The sequence below is a fragment of the Capricornis sumatraensis genome, chromosome 5 (genome assembly GCF_032405125.1).
Source record: "Capricornis sumatraensis isolate serow.1 chromosome 5, serow.2, whole genome shotgun sequence".
In the NCBI taxonomy this organism is placed as follows: Eukaryota; Metazoa; Chordata; class Mammalia; order Artiodactyla; family Bovidae; genus Capricornis; species Capricornis sumatraensis.
The window spans coordinates 53893394-53914395 of record NC_091073.1 but is presented as its reverse complement, the minus strand read 5'-3'; the positions used below and the strand labels follow the sequence as shown (position 1 = coordinate 53914395).

General features: G+C 43.7%; 1 protein-coding gene across 2 annotated transcripts in view; it reads left to right on the top strand.

Annotated features, from left to right (window-relative positions):
- LAMB1 (laminin subunit beta 1) overlaps positions 1-21002 on the top strand; it is a 76185-nt gene that overhangs the window by 23326 nt on the left and 31857 nt on the right. For both annotated transcript variants that reach the window (XM_068973103.1, XM_068973101.1), the window contains exons 9-20: positions 1706-1826; positions 3583-3771; positions 4034-4213; positions 4350-4462; positions 5827-5906; positions 15553-15688; positions 16928-17086; positions 18348-18475; positions 18687-18810; positions 19236-19440; positions 20075-20218; positions 20417-20648. In XM_068973103.1, coding sequence (XP_068829204.1) covers positions 1706-1826; positions 3583-3771; positions 4034-4213; positions 4350-4462; positions 5827-5906; positions 15553-15688; positions 16928-17086; positions 18348-18475; positions 18687-18810; positions 19236-19440; positions 20075-20218; positions 20417-20648 — 1811 coding nt within the window. The remainder of the gene's footprint in view (positions 1-1705; positions 1827-3582; positions 3772-4033; positions 4214-4349; positions 4463-5826; positions 5907-15552; positions 15689-16927; positions 17087-18347; positions 18476-18686; positions 18811-19235; positions 19441-20074; positions 20219-20416; positions 20649-21002) is intronic.

The window sequence follows — 21002 nt, the reverse complement described above, 5'->3', positions numbered from 1 at the left end:
TTCAATTGTCTAAAACTTCTGCCTTCCCTTTCCTCTAGTTTGAACCTTTATTGCACAGAGAAAGTTAAATTTTTAACAAAGCCTAAAGGGAGAATAGGTCCTTCTAATCTTATTGTTCCATCTTACAGAGAGTGCCAGGTAGATGATAATTACTTCTCAGTGTAACAAATCCTGTGTGTAGCTAACCTCTTGTAGTCCTGTCACTGCTGCTGCTAAGTCATTTCAGTTGTGTCCAACTCTGTGCGACCCCATAGACGGCAGCCCACCAGGCTCCCCCGTCCCTGGGATTCTCCAGGCAAGAACACTAGAGTGGGTTGCCATTTCCTTCTCCAATGCATGAAAGTGAAAAGTGAAAGTGAAGTCGCTCAGTCACATCTGACTCCTAGCGACCCCATGGACTGCAGCCCACCAGGCTCCTCCGTCCATGGGATTTACCAGGCAAGAGTACTGGAGTGGGTGCCATTGCCTTCTCCAATGCATGAAAGTGAAAAGTGAAAGTGAAGTCGCTCAGTCCTGTCTGACTCCTAGAGACCCCATGGACTGCAGCCCACCAGGCTCCCCCGTCCCTGGGATTCTCCAGGCAAGAGTACTGGAGTGGGTGCCATTGCCTTCTCCAGTCCTGTCACTACCGTGCATCTATTGGTACATCTTGATTCAGATGCTCTGGAGTCCTGTGGTGTGGGCTTTGGGACTGTTTTTCAGTCTGTGTGAAACTACCTTGTAATTAGAAGATTTTAGTCTTCTAATCGCACTCCTGTCAAGGTGGGTTCAGGGTGGACCTGTCTATCTTGTTTCTGAATTCCATTCTGTAAAAACTAGTGTTAGGTGAGGGATGGGTGTACATGCATATTTGCTGGGTGAGAAGTATTGATTTATCACTGATGTGCCTTAGGGGCTCGAGTGTGACAGGTGGTGTGTGCAAAAGAACACATTGTGGGCCCTTCCTCAAAAAAAATACTCTGCTTCTTTTTCTGATGTTTTTATATTTTTTCCTTGAAAATGTAAATATGGCAACTGATTAATTCTTAAAATCTCATTTTGGGTTGAAAAAATGTTTTTTAAGTGCTGAGCCTGAAGTCAAAAACCAAGCAACGCAAGCAGAGAAAACCTGTCTTTTGTATGGTGTGGGGTAACAGTTGCAGGAAATTAAATTGCTCCTGGTGATGTATACACATTTAGTTCTCCACTATAACTTTTGTTGATTTCTATTATACTAATTTTTTTAAAACTTAAAAAATTCTTAAATGGCTAATTTTGCTCTTCTGTGTTTTTTTAATCAATACTTCAATAGAAATATTTATTGAGTACCTATTATACAGTAGAAACTGTTCCTAGAGATGGGAATTAAAGCCATCAAGACAGGACTCACAGTGAGAAGGGACAAAATAAAAACAAAGCAGGACTTTCCCTGATTGTTCAGTGGTTACGACTCCATTCTTTGGCTGCAGGGGACATGAGTTTGGTCCCTGGTCTGGAAACTAAGATTCCGCATGCCTCATGCAGCCAAAATATAAGGGGGAAAAGAATTAAAACTGAAACAGAAAATTAGAAAATAAAAACAAAGAAAGCCTCATTGTAGTGAGGTAGAGATGAATATGAAAAAGGTATGATATTTATGAGTATGATATTTTCCACTGCTTGTGGGGAAGGTCTGGCCATTAGTATATATCTTACTTGGCTCTTTCCTATTTTTGTAACTTTCAAGGTTCACGGACACTGCATGTGCAGGCATAACACCAAGGGCTTAAACTGTGAACAGTGCATGGATTTCTACCATGATTTACCTTGGAGACCCGCTGAAGGTCGAAACAGCAATGCCTGTAAAAGTAAGTCTCAGGCGGGGAATTCACTGCCAAGGGTGGTGAAAGTCCCTGGTTGGGAAACTAAAGTCCTGTAAGATATGCAGCGGTACCAAAACAAGAAAAAAAGAAGTAAGTCTTAGGCAAAGGGATGTTTAGAATCAATTCAGACCCCAGGATCCATTTTCTGAGTAGACGTGCTATAATAGTACACTATTTTGCAAAAGGAAGAAAAGTTACTACCCTTTTCCCAGCCTTACCCTAATACTCCTAGGAAGCCATTATCCACTCAAATTAATCAATTAGCATTTATTAAGCAGCACCCATGTGTTTGGCAGACGTTGTGTGCCACCTGTAACATTGCATTTTTTTTAAGGCCAGATGACTGAGAGAAAAATGAATGAAAACGATGGTGTGGTGGATCCATAAGGTCTAAGAGAGATGGAGTACTTGTCAGCCTTGTTCTGTGCCAACCCAGGTGCAGCCTGTGGTCTCCTTCCATCCGTCCATCCACCATCCCTCCTGGTGCTATTCTCTGGGCAGAGGGGAAGTTTGAAAACCACCACCCTCCCCACCTCACACAGTGATGCTGATAGATGATTATCCCTGCAAGCATGCCTGCCTCTGACCCCTCTGAGGACAGTTCTAGGAGCTCAGAAACCAGTGAGGGCTGGAGTGGTCAGTGTCCTTTTGTTAGTAAGGACAATCAGCTGGGCCCTGGCAAGTAGTTAGGATTGTTTAGGTAAAGAGAGGAAAGCAGGGGGAAGGTGGAAGGGAGTTCAGATAAGGAGAACAAAGCATAAGGCTCCAAGGACATTCTCATGATATTGTGGTTTAATTCATGATGCTGTGATTCCAGGGTTTAACTAAACCAATGCATCCAAGGCAGGATGACACAGTCCCTCCCTGTAAGATAGATAAGACCAGTTGCAGAGCCCTTTGAGAATCCAGTTGAGTTAAGCTTCCTTGTGAGAAGATAAGAGGAGTCGATGAGGATAGTTGAGCATGAGAGGGAGATGGTTAAAGCTGGGTTGGACCAAGAGGACTCTGCCAAACAGGCTAGAGGAGAAACAGACTAACCCAAGAAGACTGGCTTGATGGCTGTTAAGGGTCTGATTCATAGAGCCTGGCCTAGGGTGGTGGTAGGAATGGGGAAGAAGAGAACCCAGCCTTCATACCATGTTCCTCAAAGCCAAGAGCCCAGACAGGCTTCCCCAGGAACATAGCGCCTAGAAAACCCTCTGGAGTGATGTATTCCTGTCCCACTCTGCACATGACCCAAACGTGTCCTCCGTGCAGCACAGCCTTCCTGTGGGTGAGCCTGCGAGGGGACTTCCCTCAGAGCTTTTACACTTTTTATAGCCCATTCTCTTCCAAAGAGGGCAAATGAGGTTATTCCATAAAGGTCACACTTGAAAGGTTTCCAGCATGATTTAGGATTTCAACTGATGTCATAAGCAGATGTGTTTTTTTCACCGCCAGTGCCTTCTTAGTTGCCGTTTTGCCTGAGCTTCATCCCCAGTTTCCAAAATGAGCTTCCTTCCCACCAATCCCAGCCTCCACTGGTTTTTCTTGTTCAGTCCCTTGGTTGTATCTGACTCTTGGCGACCCTGTGAACTACAGCGTGTGGGCTTCCCTGTCCTTCACTGTCTCCCGGAGCTTGCTCAAACTCAGTCCATTGAGTCGGTGATGCCATCCAACCATCTCATCCTCTGTTGTCCCCTTCTCCTCCACTGGTAAGTAGATTGAAAAGATTCTTCCTGATGTAGGTGTTGTTTTGCAGAGTGTAACTGCAACGAACACTCCAGCTCATGCCACTTCGACATGGCAGTCTACTTGGCCACTGGCAACGTCAGCGGAGGGGTGTGTGATGACTGTCAGCACAACACAATGGGGCGCAGTTGTGAGCAGTGCAAACCGTTTTACTACCAGCACCCGGAGAGAGACATCCGAGATCCTAGTCTCTGTGAACGTACGTGGGAGAAGGTCACGATGGGGCGGGCAGAGAGGGGGGTCTGTTTGGGTCACCTTTCAGCTTGAATAGTCGAGTAGTAACCATCCTCCTCTCAGGACTCAGACCTAGCCTTATTTTAGCCGCTATATAGGATGCTGGGAGTGGAACTTAGTTGGTAATCCAGCCTTTGGTCTATTTTTGTGAAATTTGGAGGGATGAAGGGAACATAGGTATTTCTGCAGACACATACATTGTGTTACCTGGTGCTTCTCATCCTTAGAATGTACATGTGACCCAGCTGGTTCTCAGAACGGGGGAATCTGTGACAGCTACACGGACTTTTCTGTCGGTCTCATTGCTGGTCAGTGTCGGTGTAAATTATACGTGGAAGGAGAACATTGTGACATCTGCAAAGAAGGCTTCTATGGTTTAAGCGCTGAAGATCCATTTGGTTGTAAATGTAAGCAATTGTGTTAAAAAGTTTGGGAGTTCTCATGTGCACATAATTCCCATTTTACCTGGCAATTCTTTATCGTGTTGATGACTACAGACTCACTTGGCTTGTGTTTCTTTGCTTCCTTTTATCTTTAATGAAGCTTGTGCTTGCAATCCTCTGGGAACGATTCCTGGCGGGAATCCTTGTGATTCTGAGACTGGTTACTGCTACTGTAAGCGTCTGGTGACAGGACAGCATTGTGACCAGTGTCTGGTAGGTAAATCCTAACTACATGGGATGGGTGGTTTGTGAATATAGTGTTCCAGTAGAGAATGATTTTCACAGTTGTTTTGTAGATCCTGCCATCACCCTTTTATGTAAATCATAAAAGCTACTAGTAGACAATTCACGAAAAAGAAATTACTAATGAATAATTTTGTCAAGATATTCACCATTACTACTAGAACTGTAAAATAAAACCAGAGTGAAGTACTGTTTTTACAGACAAAACTAACAAGTTTTTTTTTAATGGTAGTGCCAACTAATAAGTGAAGTCATAATGAGTGGCTGGTACTCGGGTGCTGGTGATGAAAATACAGATTGGCTCATACTTTGTGAAAAGTATTTTGGAGATGTGTATCCATTGCCTGTAGAAATGTGCATATCCTTTGACCCAGTAATTCCACATCTGGGGATCTATCCTCATGAAATAATCAGAAAATTGGTCAAAGATGAATTCACTAGAAGACGCATAGCATCTTTTATTAATAGCAAAAAACACTTGGAAGCAACAGTAGGAAAAATATTTAAATAAATTTGGGGGTTTCTATACAGTGTGATGGTTTCCCTGCTGGCACAGCAGTAAAAAAAAAAATCCACCTGTCAGTGCAGGAGACACCAGTTTGATCCCTGGGTTGGTAAGATCCCTTGGAGGAAGAAATGGCAACCCACTCCAGTATTCTTGCCTGGGAAATCCCATGGACAGAGAATCCTGGTGGACTACAGTCTATGTGGAAGCAAAGAGCTGGACAGGACTTAACAACTAAGCAACAACAAAACAGTATGATATTTTGTTGCTATTGAAAATGATGGTAACACAAGGAGGAAATGCTTATGCTGGTGTGAAAAAAAAGCCACAGGATGTGAGTAGTATCTTGATTATGTAGGGAAAAAGTTCATCAAGAAAAACAAAATCTGGAAGGAAGTAGACCAAAAGTTCACTATGGTGATCTGGAGAATATTTATGAAGGTAATTTTTAAAATTATTTTATGTCTTTTAAAACATTCTTGTGATTGCTTTCATAATCACTGACTTGCTGCCAGAGTAATTCTAAAGAGAATCGGCATATTTGCTGCCAGCTCATGTTAATTTTTGGATGAAGGTTATTTGCAGGGCAAAGAAACTGCTCTGATCTGGGGTTACCATGTGGCTATGTGCAATCTTCTCTGACCCCAGTGACCTGCAGCTTGCGGTTCTTTATTCTAGAATACTCATGCCTTGTGTAGGCTTTCAGCTTTCACAGTGCAAATGAACGTTTGGCGGAACATCATCCAAACACGCCATAACTTGTCTCTTGCTGGGTCTATTGTGTAATTACAGGAACCCCTCTTTAGATGTTTAATCTTTTGTTCTGCAGCCAGAGCACTGGGGCTTAAGCAACGACTTGGATGGATGTCGACCTTGTGACTGTGACTTTGGGGGAGCCTTGAACAACAGGTGAGTGGAGCTGCTCGGACACCCTGCGCTTGGTAACCCCAGGGCCCTCGTGACCTCTAGCACAGGGTGACGCTCAGTGTTTTCCTGAGAGGCAGCGTGCTTTCACCTTTGCTTTGAATGCCTGATCATCACTCTTACCTGTGTTCTAAAGATTCATTCCAAGAGTTAGCTTTGAAGCCTTCTCCAGTCTGTTTATGCTTCCTGGTTTTTAATAGTGGTACTTGTTCTGTTTTTTACTTTTTTTTTTTTTTTTTTTTCTTTTTCATTTTTGGCCACACAGCTTATGGGATCTTAGTTCCCTGACCTGGGATTGAACCCAGGCCATAGCAGTGAAGATACTGAGTCCTAACCACTGGACCGCCAGGGGACTCCCTTATTATTTTTTAAAGTATAAACACAGTACATGCCCATGGCTTAAAAAGATTCAGACAGCTCATACAGGTATCCTGCCTTTTTTCTCCACTGAGTTCCGTTGGCTTAAGGTGCCACTGTTAGCAATTCCTTGTGTGTCTCTAGAAAATAAAAATGGTGCTCAGAATACCTCTTAAAACTGACAATTTCTTTTCTCTCATTTTTTTTGAAACAACATGTTGGGTGTTATTTTTTAAATAGACAGTACAAAGAAATAAAAATTGTCCAGGATTTCCTACTTAGTTGTACAAACTTTTTTTATAAATCAAATTAATATGTGTATGTACATTACTCTGCAAGTTACTTTTTTAATCTAGAGATCTGTTTTTCATATCAGCATCAATATATCTCCTTTTTTTGTATTCTGTCATGTGATAGTGCTATGACTTATTGATTTTATTATTATTATTATTTTAAATGTTGTAGAGACTTCCCTCGTGGTTCAGTGATTAAGGCTCTGCGCTTCCACGGCTGAGTGTGTGGGTTTGATCTCTGGTCAGGAACTAAGATCCCACATGCCACGTGGTGCATACCAAACAGAAATGTTGTGGTTAATATCCTTATGGATAATCTTGATGAATGTTTGTAGACAGGTCTATAGATTGGATTCCCAGTGATGGAACAGCTAAGTCAAAGTACATGTGTATTTTCTATTTTACTGGAGATATCAGGTTGTTCTCCAGACAGATGGTGCTAATCTGTTTTCTTCTCAACTGGTTACAAAGTACTGTTTTCCCCCATCTCCACCAGCAGCTGGTATCATCAAATCTTTTATTTTTCACCAATCTAAAAGACAAAAAGTGGAGTCCCATTTGATTTGTGTAAGGACTCTTTATTTTCTTCTTCACCATTTCTTTTCTTTTTTACAACTTTCAAGTACATTAATGAAAATTACATACAATAATTTTAGGGACTTAAATATGTTGGCATTACTTGAATCAATGAGATATGATACTCTCCCTGAAATGATCGAAATACACATTTTGGCGAGATGTTAAATTTGTGGGAGTTGGATTTATTACCTTTGAGTCAGAGAATTCTGGTCTCTGTGTGTTACTGGATCAGATTCAGAACATCTGGTAAAAATAGTGTAAGTGACTATTGGGAGGATAGACAGATGTTTCCTTGTGGCCTTGAATCTTGCCTGGGAGAATGTGCTGAGTTCATTGAGTAAGCCTCATGGATTCAAAAATTGACTCTGTAACAAGAAGTTTTCCCAACACTGTAGTAGTCTACTCGGGAAGGAAGGAGACTTTAGGCAGCAAGAACATGTTCAGTTTGGCCTCTGTAGTTGATCTGTTCTGTTCCAGATCATGTAGTAAACTCAGGACTGCACGTAGCCCTCAGAACTCAGGGTGAACGTCCGTTCTTAGAAAACCTCCAGAGGGGAGGAAGCAAGAATAATTCTATAAAAGCGGAAAGAGACCAACTGGCTCCCTCTGTTAATGAACTCACTTCTGACTTTCCTTGGTGACTCCCAGAACACATGCTGATAAACCATTCCTTTAGTAACCAATTCCTCAATTCAAAGCTGTCATCACTGTGAAAATCCTTCTTAATTAGAGGAAAGCAGTGCACTTACTTTTCCAAATAATGTCCTAAACTCAGGAATGTCCTGTGTTCCTTGATGTCCTGTCTGTCTCTTCCACACCATGCTTCCTGTCTCTAAATCCACCCACACATAGCCCCTGGCCTACCCTTCCAGTCTCCTGCAAAACTTTATAAAACCCAGAATGTGCTAGTTTGTGAAGCAACACATTCCAGTCAAGTTTTGTTTTTGTCTTTTTTTATTGGAGTATAGTTGATTCACAGTGTCGTGTTAGTGTCTGCTGTAAAGTGCATCAGTTATACATATATCCTTTAGTGAAGCTTTTAAAGCGGGTAATTTGATCTTTCTAGGGTGATGGACGAGATAGCTGCCTTATCTTTTGGCATCAGTGGTGGGGAAAAAAGAAACCTTAAGAAAGCCTCTAGTCTTGTGATTCTTCAGTATTTTGTAGTGAACCTGTTCGTTTTTAAAATTTATTCATTGGGCTGCACCAGGTCATAGCTGTGGCATGTGGGATCTAGTTCCCTGACTCAGGGATTGAACCCAGGCCCCTGCATTGAGGGTGAGGAGTCTTAGCCACCAGACCACCAGGAGAGTCCCTGTAGTGATCCTTTCCAAGGCTGTTTTCCCCACAAGGACTTTAAGAATCTCACAGGGGTGACAGAGGCCCTGCCTTCTGAAGCACTTATTCTACTAGAATACTCAGTGCATAGCGGATACTCAGAGTTACACTTTCTGAATTGTTTTGTTACAAGCACTCAAATATCTTCCACCTGACAATATTACTTTGCTCTGCCTCAGACCCGTGTTGAATAAACATTGATCGAGTCAAAGAATTTGAGCAACAAAAGATTTTTATGATATAAAAATTAAACTGCCTGGGAGAGGCAGTCTCTAAATCAATCCCAAACATTCCTTAGTTACTTTGGCCAGGGCCAGAGTAAGTGTAAAGTCATGAAGTGGAAAAATGTTTTTTAATGTTTTTGTTTAATGAGCCGAATGACTTTTGGTAGAACAATATAAGTGTAGTAATCCATGTCTATTATGTTGACAGCTAGTCTCAACTTTTGAATGTTTTAAAGTAAGATATGATTCGTTTAAATAATGTGGCTCAAGCCAGGTTAATGACGTTTTGCCTAGTAGATAAGCCGCTTTAATGAATAAATAAGAGTGCATGCTGAGTAAATGCTACTTGCAAATGTTTAAAAACACTGAAAAATATAAATATCCTGGCAGCATCCTTTGTAATTATTTCATCAGGGTAGTTTAGGACTTTGGTATCTGGCTTGAAGCCCACCACTTTTTTGAAGACCTCTCCTTCCTAGGTTTAAGTCCCCCAGCCTTCCTCTGGTGTGAGAACATGTTACTTCTGCATCTGTATTAGCACTGATTCTGCTTTGTTATAGCTGCTTGTATTTAGAAGATCTTTTTGAACAGGGATTGTGTCTTACTTGTTTTTGCATCTCCTTTTGTCCCCAGCATAGTGATACGTGCTCAGTAAATGAAGAACTGGAATTTATTGTACTCTGAAACCAGAGCATAAGTCAGTAGATATTTTCACCAGTGTATTGAATGATCCCGATGTATTAATTAACCCTTTGTTAATTGCTCTGGCAGTCATAGAGGTTATAGAACACAGCTCCTACTCTTTAAGAAAGTATTCTATTGGGGGTGGGGATTGGTTGAGGGGATGGAAAAGCTACTCTGGATAAAATGTAGATGCTGACTGCTCGTCACTGTGAAACCAATTCTTATTTGTAATCTGAGTTTTGGAGGAGATTTCAGTGTTGAACAGAGGAGTGGTTTTTGTCCTTTAATGTTTTTCTTTTGCTTAACTTCTTAGTAGTAAGGTTGAGATTGCACAGTATTTTCCTTGCTCATCACTGTTTAAATGAATTTTTCTTCTACTAGTCCTTAATTTCTACATTTATGAGAAATCTGTTTTTGAAAAATGATGTTTTAAAAAATTTTTATTTTATTAAAGTATAGTTGATTTACAATGTTGCATTAATTTCTGCTGTACAATATTTTCTTTTATGGGATATTATGGTGTATCCCAGGATACTGAATATAGTTCCCTGGGATACAGTACGACCTTGTTGTTTATTCATTTTATATGTAATAGTTTGCATCTGCTAATCCCAGACTCCCAAGGCATCCCTCCCCTGCTACCCTCTCCCTTGACAACCACAAATCTGCTCTCTATATCTGAGAACCTGTTTCTGTTTCATAGATAGGTTCATTTGTGTCGTATTTTAGATTCCATGGGTGACATCATATGATACTTGTCTTTCTGTCTGACCTACTTCACTTAGTATGGGAATCTCTAGGTCCATCCATGTTGCTGCAAATGGGGTTATTTCACTCCTTTTATGGCTGAGTAGTGTTCCACTGTGTGTATATGTGTGTGTGTGTGTGTGTGTGTGTGTATACACACCACATCTTTATTCATTCGTCTGTCAGTAGATACTTAGGTTATTTCCATGTCTTGGCTATTATGAATAGTGCTGCTCTGAACATAGAGGGGCATGTATCTTTTTGAATTACAGTTTGTCCAAGTATACTCCTAGGAATAGAATTGCTGGATCATGTGGCAGCTCTATTATAATTTGCCGAGGAATCTCCACACTGTTGTCCATTCTGGCTGCACCAGTTTCCATTCCTACCAACAGTGTAGGAGGGTTGCCTTTTGAGAAATAATCTTGGCCTTTATCTTTTGAGGGAAAAATAGGGCTTTATTAGGTTTCTGTTGGTGCCATAACAAATTAGCACCACCACTTAGTGGGCTAAAGCAACATACATTTATGCCCTTACAGTCTGTGTTTCCACCTGAAGGCTCTGGGGAGGCTCTTCCCTGCTCACTTGCACTGTTGGCAAAATTCAGCTCCTCTTGGTTGCAGGATGCAGTTCCCGTTTTCCTGCTGGCTGTCAGCTGAGGGCCATTCCCACCTTCTTGAGGCTGCCCACGTTCCTTGACTCATGACCCCTTTCTTTCACCTTCACAACCAGTGACGATGGGTCAGATCCTCCTCGTGGGACAGCTCTGACCTTCTTCTCTGCTTTTAAGGATTCATGTGATTCGCTTGGGCCCACCTGGGTAACCCAGGGTAATTTCCCATCTCAATGTCCTTAAGCTTGGTCCCATCAGGAAAGTCTTTTGCACCGCATGAGGTAACATAGCCATAGAATCCAGGGGTGAGGACATGGAGGACATGGGCATCTTTGCGAGCCATGATTCTGCCTGCCACAGGCCCTGATTTATTCTGTTTTATGTCATTATTCTACCTAACTGGCCCAATGAATTGCATCTGTATCCAGTTGCAGATAAATTGGTGAAGGGATCTTGTATAATTATCAAGGGTATATTTCTACCGGAAATGATTTTTGCTTGAACACAAGAAAGAACAAGACACATAATAAATCTTTGTCTCCACTCTGGAGGAGGTGATATTTGAGCTTCCAGTGAAGGCACAGATGGGATGAGTGTGGCGTGGTCGAGGCCCGGTCTGCCCTTGACCGTGTCTGCTCCCGTTCCCCCACTACCCGTCTTGGCTCCCCTTCTGTCTTCTCTGGGCCGGCTCTGTCCTGGTGTCCCCTCAGCTCCTCACTCAGATGAGCACTGTCTTTGCTCTTAGCTCTGGGTGGGCACTTCCTGCTGTTTATTTTGCTATATTGGTCAATTGCTCTTTTTTGTTTATATCACCAATTAGAATGGAAGTTCTTTAGGACAGGGACAATTTTTTTCTCCCCTTTTTCTTTCTCCATTTCATTTTGAGGGAAATAATGGACTTAACAAGGAAGGAAGGATTGGTTCAGAAGAGAATTGACAGGCTTTCCCGGTGGTCCAGTGGTTAAGACTCCATGCTTCCATAGCAGGGAGCTCCGGTTTGATCCCTGTTCGGGGAACTAAATCCCACATGCTGCGCAGTGAGCCAAAAAGAGAGAGAGCTGACAATGAACTGAAAGGGGAGAGTATCAACACCAGGAAGCACAGCTGCCAGGGCTAATATTTACTCAGTAAATATTTATTAAAGAGTATGAGGAGCGTGACTCTGCTAAAGCCAAGGACGGGCACCGGGAGGAAAAGCAGTTGTTTTCAGAGGAGAGGTTATAGAGGCTGCTGGAAGCCAGGTAGAGACACCATGACTTGGTAGAAGAAACAGTGGTAGCATTTTGTGTTGTGGGCTTTTGTGAAGTGATGAAGGTGGGGCTCTGGGAAGACTGGTTTGGTTGTGTAAAATGATGGACTGGGCAGGGGAGAAAGAGGAGCTGGAGAGGTCAACTTGGGAGGTGAATAGAGTGACAGGTGTGGAACGATGACATAGGGTACTAGGGTAGCCACAGTGACAAGAGGAAATGGCTGAGTCGAAAACCATCTTGAGATAACATGTGTTGTAGTAAGGATAAAGGAAAGGGAAGATTATGTCTCACCTACATCAGAATTTTTTTTTAATTGAAATATAGTTGATTTACAGTATTGTGTTAATTTGTGCTGTATAGCAAAGTGGTTGTTATACACACCTACAGTCTTTTACGTTATGGTTTATCACGGGATATTGAATCTAGCTCCCTTTTCTATACAGTAAGATCGACTACTGCAAATCCCCAATCCATCCTACCCCACCCAACCTCCCCTTGGTAACCATACGTCTGTTCAACAACAGAGAGGAATTTTAAATCTGCTGATAGAAATAGCAGAGCTGAAGTTGGATGAGTGTGTGAGGTGACAAATGGTTTGGGACAATATGAATTAGAGGTGACAACTGGACGAATGGAAATGCCCCATGGATGACTGAAGGTGCGCAACCAGAGCAAAGCTCTGAGGAGGTGAGGGCCACCTGCGTGGGGGCAGGTAAAGCCTTTGGTGAAGGAGGTCACCAAAGGAGTAAGTAAGTGTTGAATGGGAGCCACACCTACTGGCGACAAGAGTTCAAGTGTACAGACACGGGCGTGTGGCTGCGGGGCTGGCATGAGGGGAATTCCCTTCACAAGGTCAGGTTCTCAGGAGCTGCTGCTTCTTTAGAATTGTGCTGCAGATAAAAGTACTTCAGGAGGGTGCCCACCTCTCTTTCCTTACCTTCATTAGCTTGTTCTCTAGTGGTAGATAGCATAGGAAGGATTAGTGTGTTTTCTTCTTGGGTGGTTCATGTTTGAGACATTTGTTCCCTCAGTAAACATCTGCTGGAAGGAAGGGATTTTCTTTTGTCCGTATGATGTCATGTCTGATGCCTGAATTTTGGAAAATGGGTGTTGTTCGTTGGATTATGTTGAAAGAGGGTTAGATCCTAACTGGAGCAAGATTTCTTCCTCTCTGGGAATAGATTTAAAGTAACAATTCCAAATCGCATCTTGATTTTAATGAAGTAAAGATGGAGCCATGTAATTCAGGTTTGTTTTTTTTTCTTTTGTTTTTTTAATTGAAGTATATTTGAGTTACAGTGTTTTAGGTGTACTGCAAAATGATCCATATATATATATATATATATATATATATATATATATTCTGTTTCAGATTCTTTTCCATTATAGGTTATTACAAGATAGTGAATTTAGTTCCCTGTGTTATAGGTTCTTGTTGTTTACCTATTTTATATATAGTAGAGAGTCGGATACAACTGAACGACTCCACTTTCACTTTTCACTTTCATGTATTGGAGAAGGAAATGGCAACCCACTCCAGTGTTCTTGCCTGGAAAATCCCAGGGACGGGGGAGCCTGGTGGGCTGCCGCCTATGGGGTCACACAGAGTCGGACACAACTGAAGTGACTTAGCAGCAGCAGCAGTGTGTATCTGTCAATCCCAGACTCCTAATTTATCTGTTCCCCTCCTCTTTCCCCTTTGGTGACCATAAGTTTGCTTTCTGTGTAATTCAGTTTTATCTTGTACACAAAATCCTGTTATCAGGGAAAAGGCAGACAAACATAGGCTGAAGACCAAATGAGTATGTTACAGTTGAGGCCTTTATTACCTAAATAATGACCAATAACACAAAAGCACTGTTTCCATTAAATAGTATTTTTCTTTTTTAAATTCAGAACACCTATCTTTCATGCATTTATTTCTTGAACCAGTGTTTGGCTGTGTCTGTATGCTGAGCACTGGGCCAGCTGGGGGATCGGGCAGCATAACTGAGGTGAGTCAGGCACAGTCCAGGCCTTCAAGGGTTTCCTGTCAACTCAGGGGTTGGGTAGGTCTATCAATAATTGTACAACAAGAAAGAAAGTAACAAATGTCTTAGTACAGAGCACTAAGGCCTGTACAGAGCAACTGAGGCCTCAGAATGCACCATTTGAGAACAGTAGAGGGAGGGGACCAAACAAGCCTTCAGGAAAGGGTGATGGTTGAAAAATTAGGAGAATTTGAAGACACAGTGCCTCAAATGTAACGAGCCCTTACTTCACCACCAGCTGAGTTGTTGAAGTGGCAAATATATGGTTTCTCCTGCAAGGAGGTGATGGCGTGAAGGAGAAGGTGGTTCCTTCTATGGGCTGGGGAGCGATAGGAAACACGGTGTGTGAGCTGAATCTTGAGAGAAGAGTGCGTGGGTCTTTGCTGGGTAAATGAGGGAGCAGGACACTCCAGGCTGCAGGAACAGGAGAAACAAAGGGACAGAGCCGTGCGTCCCCCAGTGCCCTGGAGAGACCCAGTCGCTCAGTGAGGTGGGAGAGGTGAGAAGAAGCCAGAAAGGGAGAGAAGGGCAGGGGACAGCGGGGCCTGGCGCACTGCCCCAAGGCCATCGTGCCTGGCGGTGCATCTCAGAAAGGTCATTAGGGCAGCTCTGGGGAAGGTGGAAGTTCTGCTTGAAAGTTGGAAGACTGGCAATAAGGATACCAGTTAGAAGACTTTAACTGCTTTTACCGTGAATGAGGGAGGGAAGAAAGGCATAGCCTAGTCCGTGGGAAGTGGGGAGAGACACCCAAGATGCTAGGAGGAGCTGTCATAGAATTTGGCCCTTGATTGGCTACAAAGAGGGAATCTAGAGGATACCTTCTGATTTCTGGCATGGCTGATGCAGTGGTGGGTGGTGTCTTCTCCCAAGGCAGGGATTGGGTGCTGCCCTCTTGGATCCGTGATTAGCCTCTGGGACCACTGAGTTGGAGCTGTCCTTCTGAAAACTGGGTATTTAGATGTCAGGCCCAGGAGAGGGGTTGTATTTGCCAAAGACATATGTTCTTGCCAATGTAAGAACAAATGTGATAGCTACAGAAACACCGCCAAGGCACTTTGGAGCAGGGTAGAGCACAGCGGAGAGAAACTGAAAGGCCAGGTTACTGAGACCTTTCAACCTCAGGTGCTGTGCTTGGTTACTCAATTGTGTCCGACTCTTTGTGACCCTATGGACTGTAGCCTGCTAGGCAGCTCTGTCCATGGGGACTCTCCAGGCAAGAATACTGGAGTGGGTTGCCATGCCCTCCTCCAGGGGATCTTCCTAACCCAGGGATCAAACCCAGGTCTCCCGCATTGTAGGCAGATTCTTTACCATCTGAGCCACCAGGGAAGCTCAGGAGTTTGGGAGTAATTGGTAGGCAATGTTTTTTTTCATGTACTTACTTTCAGAATGGAGTAAGAATACCCTCCTGAGTATTTCACCCCATTTACCGTTTAATGGCAAACATGGATCTGCTTCCAGTGGGTTCACTGATGCATGTGGTGAGCACTGCTGACCCTCTCTGCTTCCTTGCCAGTTGCTCTGCAGAGTCGGGCCAGTGCCTGTGCCGACCCCACATGATTGGACGTCAGTGCAGCGACGTGGAATCTGGCTACTACTTCACCACCTTGGATCACTACATCTATGAAGCAGAAGAAGCCAACTTCGGGCCTGTAAGTAGGGGTGTGTTTGCCAGGTGGGTAAAGCAGAGTGAGGGGCGGGGAGGTAAGGAGCATCTTATCAGTGAGCATGAAGGAAGGATCAGGACCAGGCCTTCTTGAGAATAGTCCTATTTAAAACTAGGTAAATCCATCACTCAGAAAGACTTCAAAACATGCAGTAATAAGGCTATTGGTATTTTTAAGGGAGTTGGTTTTTTGGTTTGTTTTTTTTTTTTCTATTCTCTACTGACACTCCAAAGTTATTGAGCTAGTATAGTTAACATTCAGAGTATATTGTTTCAGTTTTCTATTGCTGTATAGCAGCTATCGTGAAAGTTAGTGGCTTAAAATACATGTCTGGCGCTTCAGCTGGGGTGGCAGAAAGAGTTGAAGCTTGGCTGAGCACCGTTCTCCAAACAGCTGTCTTGAGCTTTTTCATGGCATGAAGAGTAGTGAGACTTCTTCCATGACATCTGGCTTCCAAGAAGGAGGAAACAGAAACTGCCAGGTCTCTTAAGGTCAGGGCTAAGAAGACCCAAAAGGTCATTTTGTCACATTTTGCTGGTCACAAGTCACAAGGCCAGACCAGATTCGATGGCAGGGGAACATGGTTTTCGCCTCTAGATGGTGAAGCCACACACACGTTCATTATAGGTGAGGACAGACTTCATCTTTGGAGGTGACTAATCACAGGTATTATATGTAATCCTGTAAACACATTCAAAGTCACCCTTGAGTTAAGCAACTCACATTGATCCATTCTCAATCTCATTGACCATCAGAATTCACTCATCAGTAGTGAACGTTCACGACTGTATCACATTTCCTCATTTGTACCTGGAGCTTGAAAGAAATGCCAATGAGGATGACAGAAATACACCCATAGATACTGGGCTAGCCTTGCAGAAATGCAGAACATACCTGGTCACTCCTAGGCTTGCTCATAACAGCATTTGGGATGTTCTCTTTCCTTCCTTCATGCTCATTCCCCTGGTTGTATCATAGAAGGTATATCCTAAGCCTTAATCCCATCTCCAATGTCTCAAGACTACCTCAATCTAAAAACTAAAAAGAAACCAATTGCCTGTTTATATTCCAAAAAATTATAGAATCTACTGGGAAAATGTGGCTGCAAAAAAAAATAGGTTTCATATCTACAGGTTTGGACCTTTGGGTGCCTTCAGATTTCTTTAACTGTTAGCATCAAATTCCATTTCAAGTAAAGCATCACTCCTGTCCCCTTGTCCTTAGGGGGTCAGCATAGTGGAACGGCAGTATATCCAGGACCGGATTCCTTCCTGGACTGGAGCGGGCTTTGTCCGAGTGCCTGAAGGGGCATACTTGGAGTTCTTCATCGACAACATACCATATTCTATGGAGTATGACATCCTAATTCGCTATGAGCCACAGGTAACCCCTCATTGGACTAATGGGGATTGGGGGATACTGGTAAAAGTTTTTCTTCTAAGGGACACTGTGTCTTTGTGAAATGTGCAGACTGCCTTGGAATAGAGGAAACTCCCTGACTTTCTATCTTCCTCAAAAGTAAAAATATACAGTTTCACAAACATTTAGTGATCTCTTGTTAAGCACTTAGTCTTGCTGAGAACGGAGGTGGTGATGAGAATGTGCAGGGTCCTCTTCTTGCCCTCATGGCCTGCCCTGCCCGGGGATGGGCACGTGTCCCTAACTGGCCTCAAAGGTGGAAAGTGTAAGAGCAGAGAGACAAGCAGTGCTGCAAGATGCGAGGTTCATACCAGCCCAGGGGTTGCCAGGACGTTTCCTAAAGAGTCAGTTGTAGGTCTTAAGATGGAGACAGAGTTTTGACACATGAGCAGCAGGCAGAGGGGTGGTGGTTGGAGTGTCCTTCCACATAGTAAGGGTGGTTGGAGAGGCTGTTAGGAGAAATGCTGGGGTCAGTAAATGAACCTGGAGTCTATATGAACAGGAAGCTTTTGAAGGGTTTTGGGCAGGGGATTGTCATTATCTAAGCTGTGGGTTTGGGGTTTTTTTTTTTAATTTTAATCTTCTTAATTTTTGCTTTTAAGTCAGAGAAAGACAGATAATCATATGATACCATTTATATGTGGAATCTAAAATATGGCACAAATGAACTTATTTACACAACAGAAATAGACTCACAGAGAAAACACATTTATGATTACCAAAGGGGAAAGGGAGGAGGGATAAATTAGGAGTTTTGGATTAACAGAGGCACACTGCTATATATGGAACACTGAAACAATAAGGACCTACCATATAGCACAGGGAACTATATTCAATATCTTGTAATAACCTGTAACAGAAAAGAATGAAAAAATAGATACGTGTGTATGTATAACTGAATCTCTTTGTTGTATCCCTGAAACTAACACAACATTGTGAATCAACTATACCTTAATAAAAGATCATAATAATAAGGTGTGTTTTAAGGTGGATGGAAAGGGATATTGGGAGAGGCAAGGAGAGCTGTGGGAGGCTGTTTCAGTGTCCAGGTGAGAAGAGATTTGGGCTGAAACTGGAGTAACAGCCAAGAGCATGGTAAGAGGGAAGGGAAATGCAAGCAAGTGTTTCCCATTTAAACTTGGCAAAAGATAGGTGGCTGGAGACTTCCAAACAGGCAGCAGCAGGCCAGCGAGTCGTCCTTCTGATCCTCTGCTTCTTACTCTAGCTCCCCGACCACTGGGAGAAAGCTGTCATCATGGTGCAGCGGCCCAGCAAGATTCCAGCCAGCAGCCGGTGTGGAAACACTGTTCCCGATGATGACAACCAGGTGGTGTCCCTGTCACCTGGCTCTAGGTCAGTGTGGCAGCGGTTTGCAGCTCAGTAGAACCAACATGCAAATTAATTATTTTGCTGGTGTCTCACCTTGTGAGTTGTACAGTAACCATTTCAGAGCCAAAGCCAGACACAGACTATTCCTTCCTTTGGGATCTACGGGGCGCTTTAATAGATTGGATGCTTAAAGGTTGACCTTTGGTTGTTATTTTTCTTTTCTGTTTGGGGGCAGGTACGTGGTCCTCCCCCGCCCCGTGTGCTTCGAGAAAGGTGTGAACTACACGGTGCGGTTAGCACTGCCGCAGTACACCTCCTCGGACAGCGGTGTGGACAGCCCCTACACCCTGATTGATTCCGTAAGTGGAGGTCATTTCCGATGTGAGCAGGGAGGACTGGGCAGACACTGTGCATCTGCTTCCTAGGGGGCTTTGTGGAGGATCATGCTGAGAGGTGAGGCAGAGTCTTTCCTGCCTCCAAGGTTACTTTGCTTGTAACTCCACCCTCTGGAAGACTACTCAAGCTGATCCTTCCTGAAAATAGGAAGTGTCTGAACAATGACATTTCAAAACCCATCAAACTATGTAAGGGTGATCTATACTTTTTCTGGCAAGAATGTTTTAAGAATGAGAAGATTTCCACTTGACGCCATGAGTCTGGGTTTTTTATTTCTTTCTCTTTTCAAGAGTCAAAGAAGCAGTTGGGGTTTTTTTGTGTGTTGATTTGCATTAATTGGTGACCCCAGACAGCCATCTAAGAACAGTGTGTTCTGGTTTCTTCCTAGCTTGTTCTCATGCCATTCTGTAAGTCACTGGACATCTTCACTGTGGGAGGCTCAGGAGATGGGGTGATCACCAACAGCGCCTGGGAAACCTTTCAGAGATACCGATGTCTAGAGAACAGCAGGAGCGTTGTGAAGACGCCGATGACTGATGTTTGCAGAAACATCATCTTTAGCATTTCTGCCCTGTTGCACCAGACAGGCCTGGGTAGGTATCACTGCTGCTGCTTCTGCCCCTTCTTTCTCAAAAGTTCCAAGCACACTTGGCATCATGAGATACATTGGCAGGCGTGTCCGATAGTTCTGTGTTAGGCATACAGCACAAAGGAAATAGTGTCTCAACTGCAGTTTATGTTTGTTTTTTTGAGTGTGTTAGTGATAAAGCACCTCTTGACAGTGGACTCAGTCATCAAGAAATACACAAAGAATAGGAGACGAGGGAAATGTCCCTGAGACTTGCCATATGCAGGGCAGGAAGTTGGAATAAAATCAGAGGAGCATCCCATAACTGAAATTGATGTTTTGCTCTCGAAAGGTCACTGGCCTTTTGTTGAAGATCCTATGATATTTGAGCTTTGAAGGCAAAGAGAGAAAACATTACTGACCTCCTTCCTAGAAAAACTTCTTTTGTCTGTCAACTTGCTCCTGCTGCTTCCCTCACACCCCTCTGAGGGAAGATAAATGCTTTAAATGGGAATTCTGAATGAGCCGAGATACCCACGAGGGGTCAGGGAAGAATCCGAGCAAAAGAACGGGCCAGAACTGGGTGGGATGTGCTGGGCTTATCGCCGTGGCAGGCGTGGCTGCCCTGGGTCACAGGCTCTTGCCTGTCTTCTCTGCAGCTTGTGAGTGCGACCCTCAGGGCTCCTTAAGTTCCGTCTGTGACCCCAACGGAGGCCAGTGTCAGTGCCGGCCGAACGTGGTGGGAAGAAGGTGTGACAGATGTGCTCCTGGCACCTTTGGCTTTGGGCCCAGCGGATGCAAACGTAAGTTGATCAGAAGAACTGTAACATACTCATTCACATCATAAGTCATGCAGCTTCAGAAGGCGTGCTGCACTCTGGAAATTGATCACAGAGGCCCATGAGCGTTCTACACCGAAAGGAGGGGGCCAGCCTGTATAAGAGATGTATTTGCATTTAACCAGTTTCTCAGCGTGGTCCCTTGGTTGCCTATTTCTTCAGCTTGTGAGTGCCATCTGCAAGGATCTGTCAATGCTTTCTGCGACCCCATCACTGGCCAGTGCCACTGCTTCCAGGGGGTGTACACGAGGCAATGTGACCGGTGCTTACCCGGGTTCTGGGGCTTTCCAAGTTGCCAGCCCTGCCAGTGCAACGGCCACGCCGATGACTGCGACTCAGTGACAGGGGAGTGCTTGAGCTGCCAGGACTACACCACAGGGCAGAACTGTGAGAGGTATGTGCCGCCTCTTGAAAGGAAAGAACAAGGTTGTTTTTGACTCAGCAAACAGCATCTTAGACAAACCACAGAACGAATCTTTACCAGGCTCCAGGTTGCTCAGTCATTTCTAATCCCCTTGGTATTTTCTAGGAACTCATTCATTTATCTAGCGCAGATTCAGTTTACACTTTCTGTGTGCCAGGCATTGTTTGAGGGCAGGGGGAGATACAACAGAGAACAAAACTGGCAGGAATCTGCCCTCTTGAAGAGTCCTTCCAGGCTGTACAGCAATCATCTCTCTGGCTCGGCCAGTTCTGGCCTAGGGTGAGAGTTGTGAAATGTTAATTCCTAATTTGGGTCAAAGGAGAA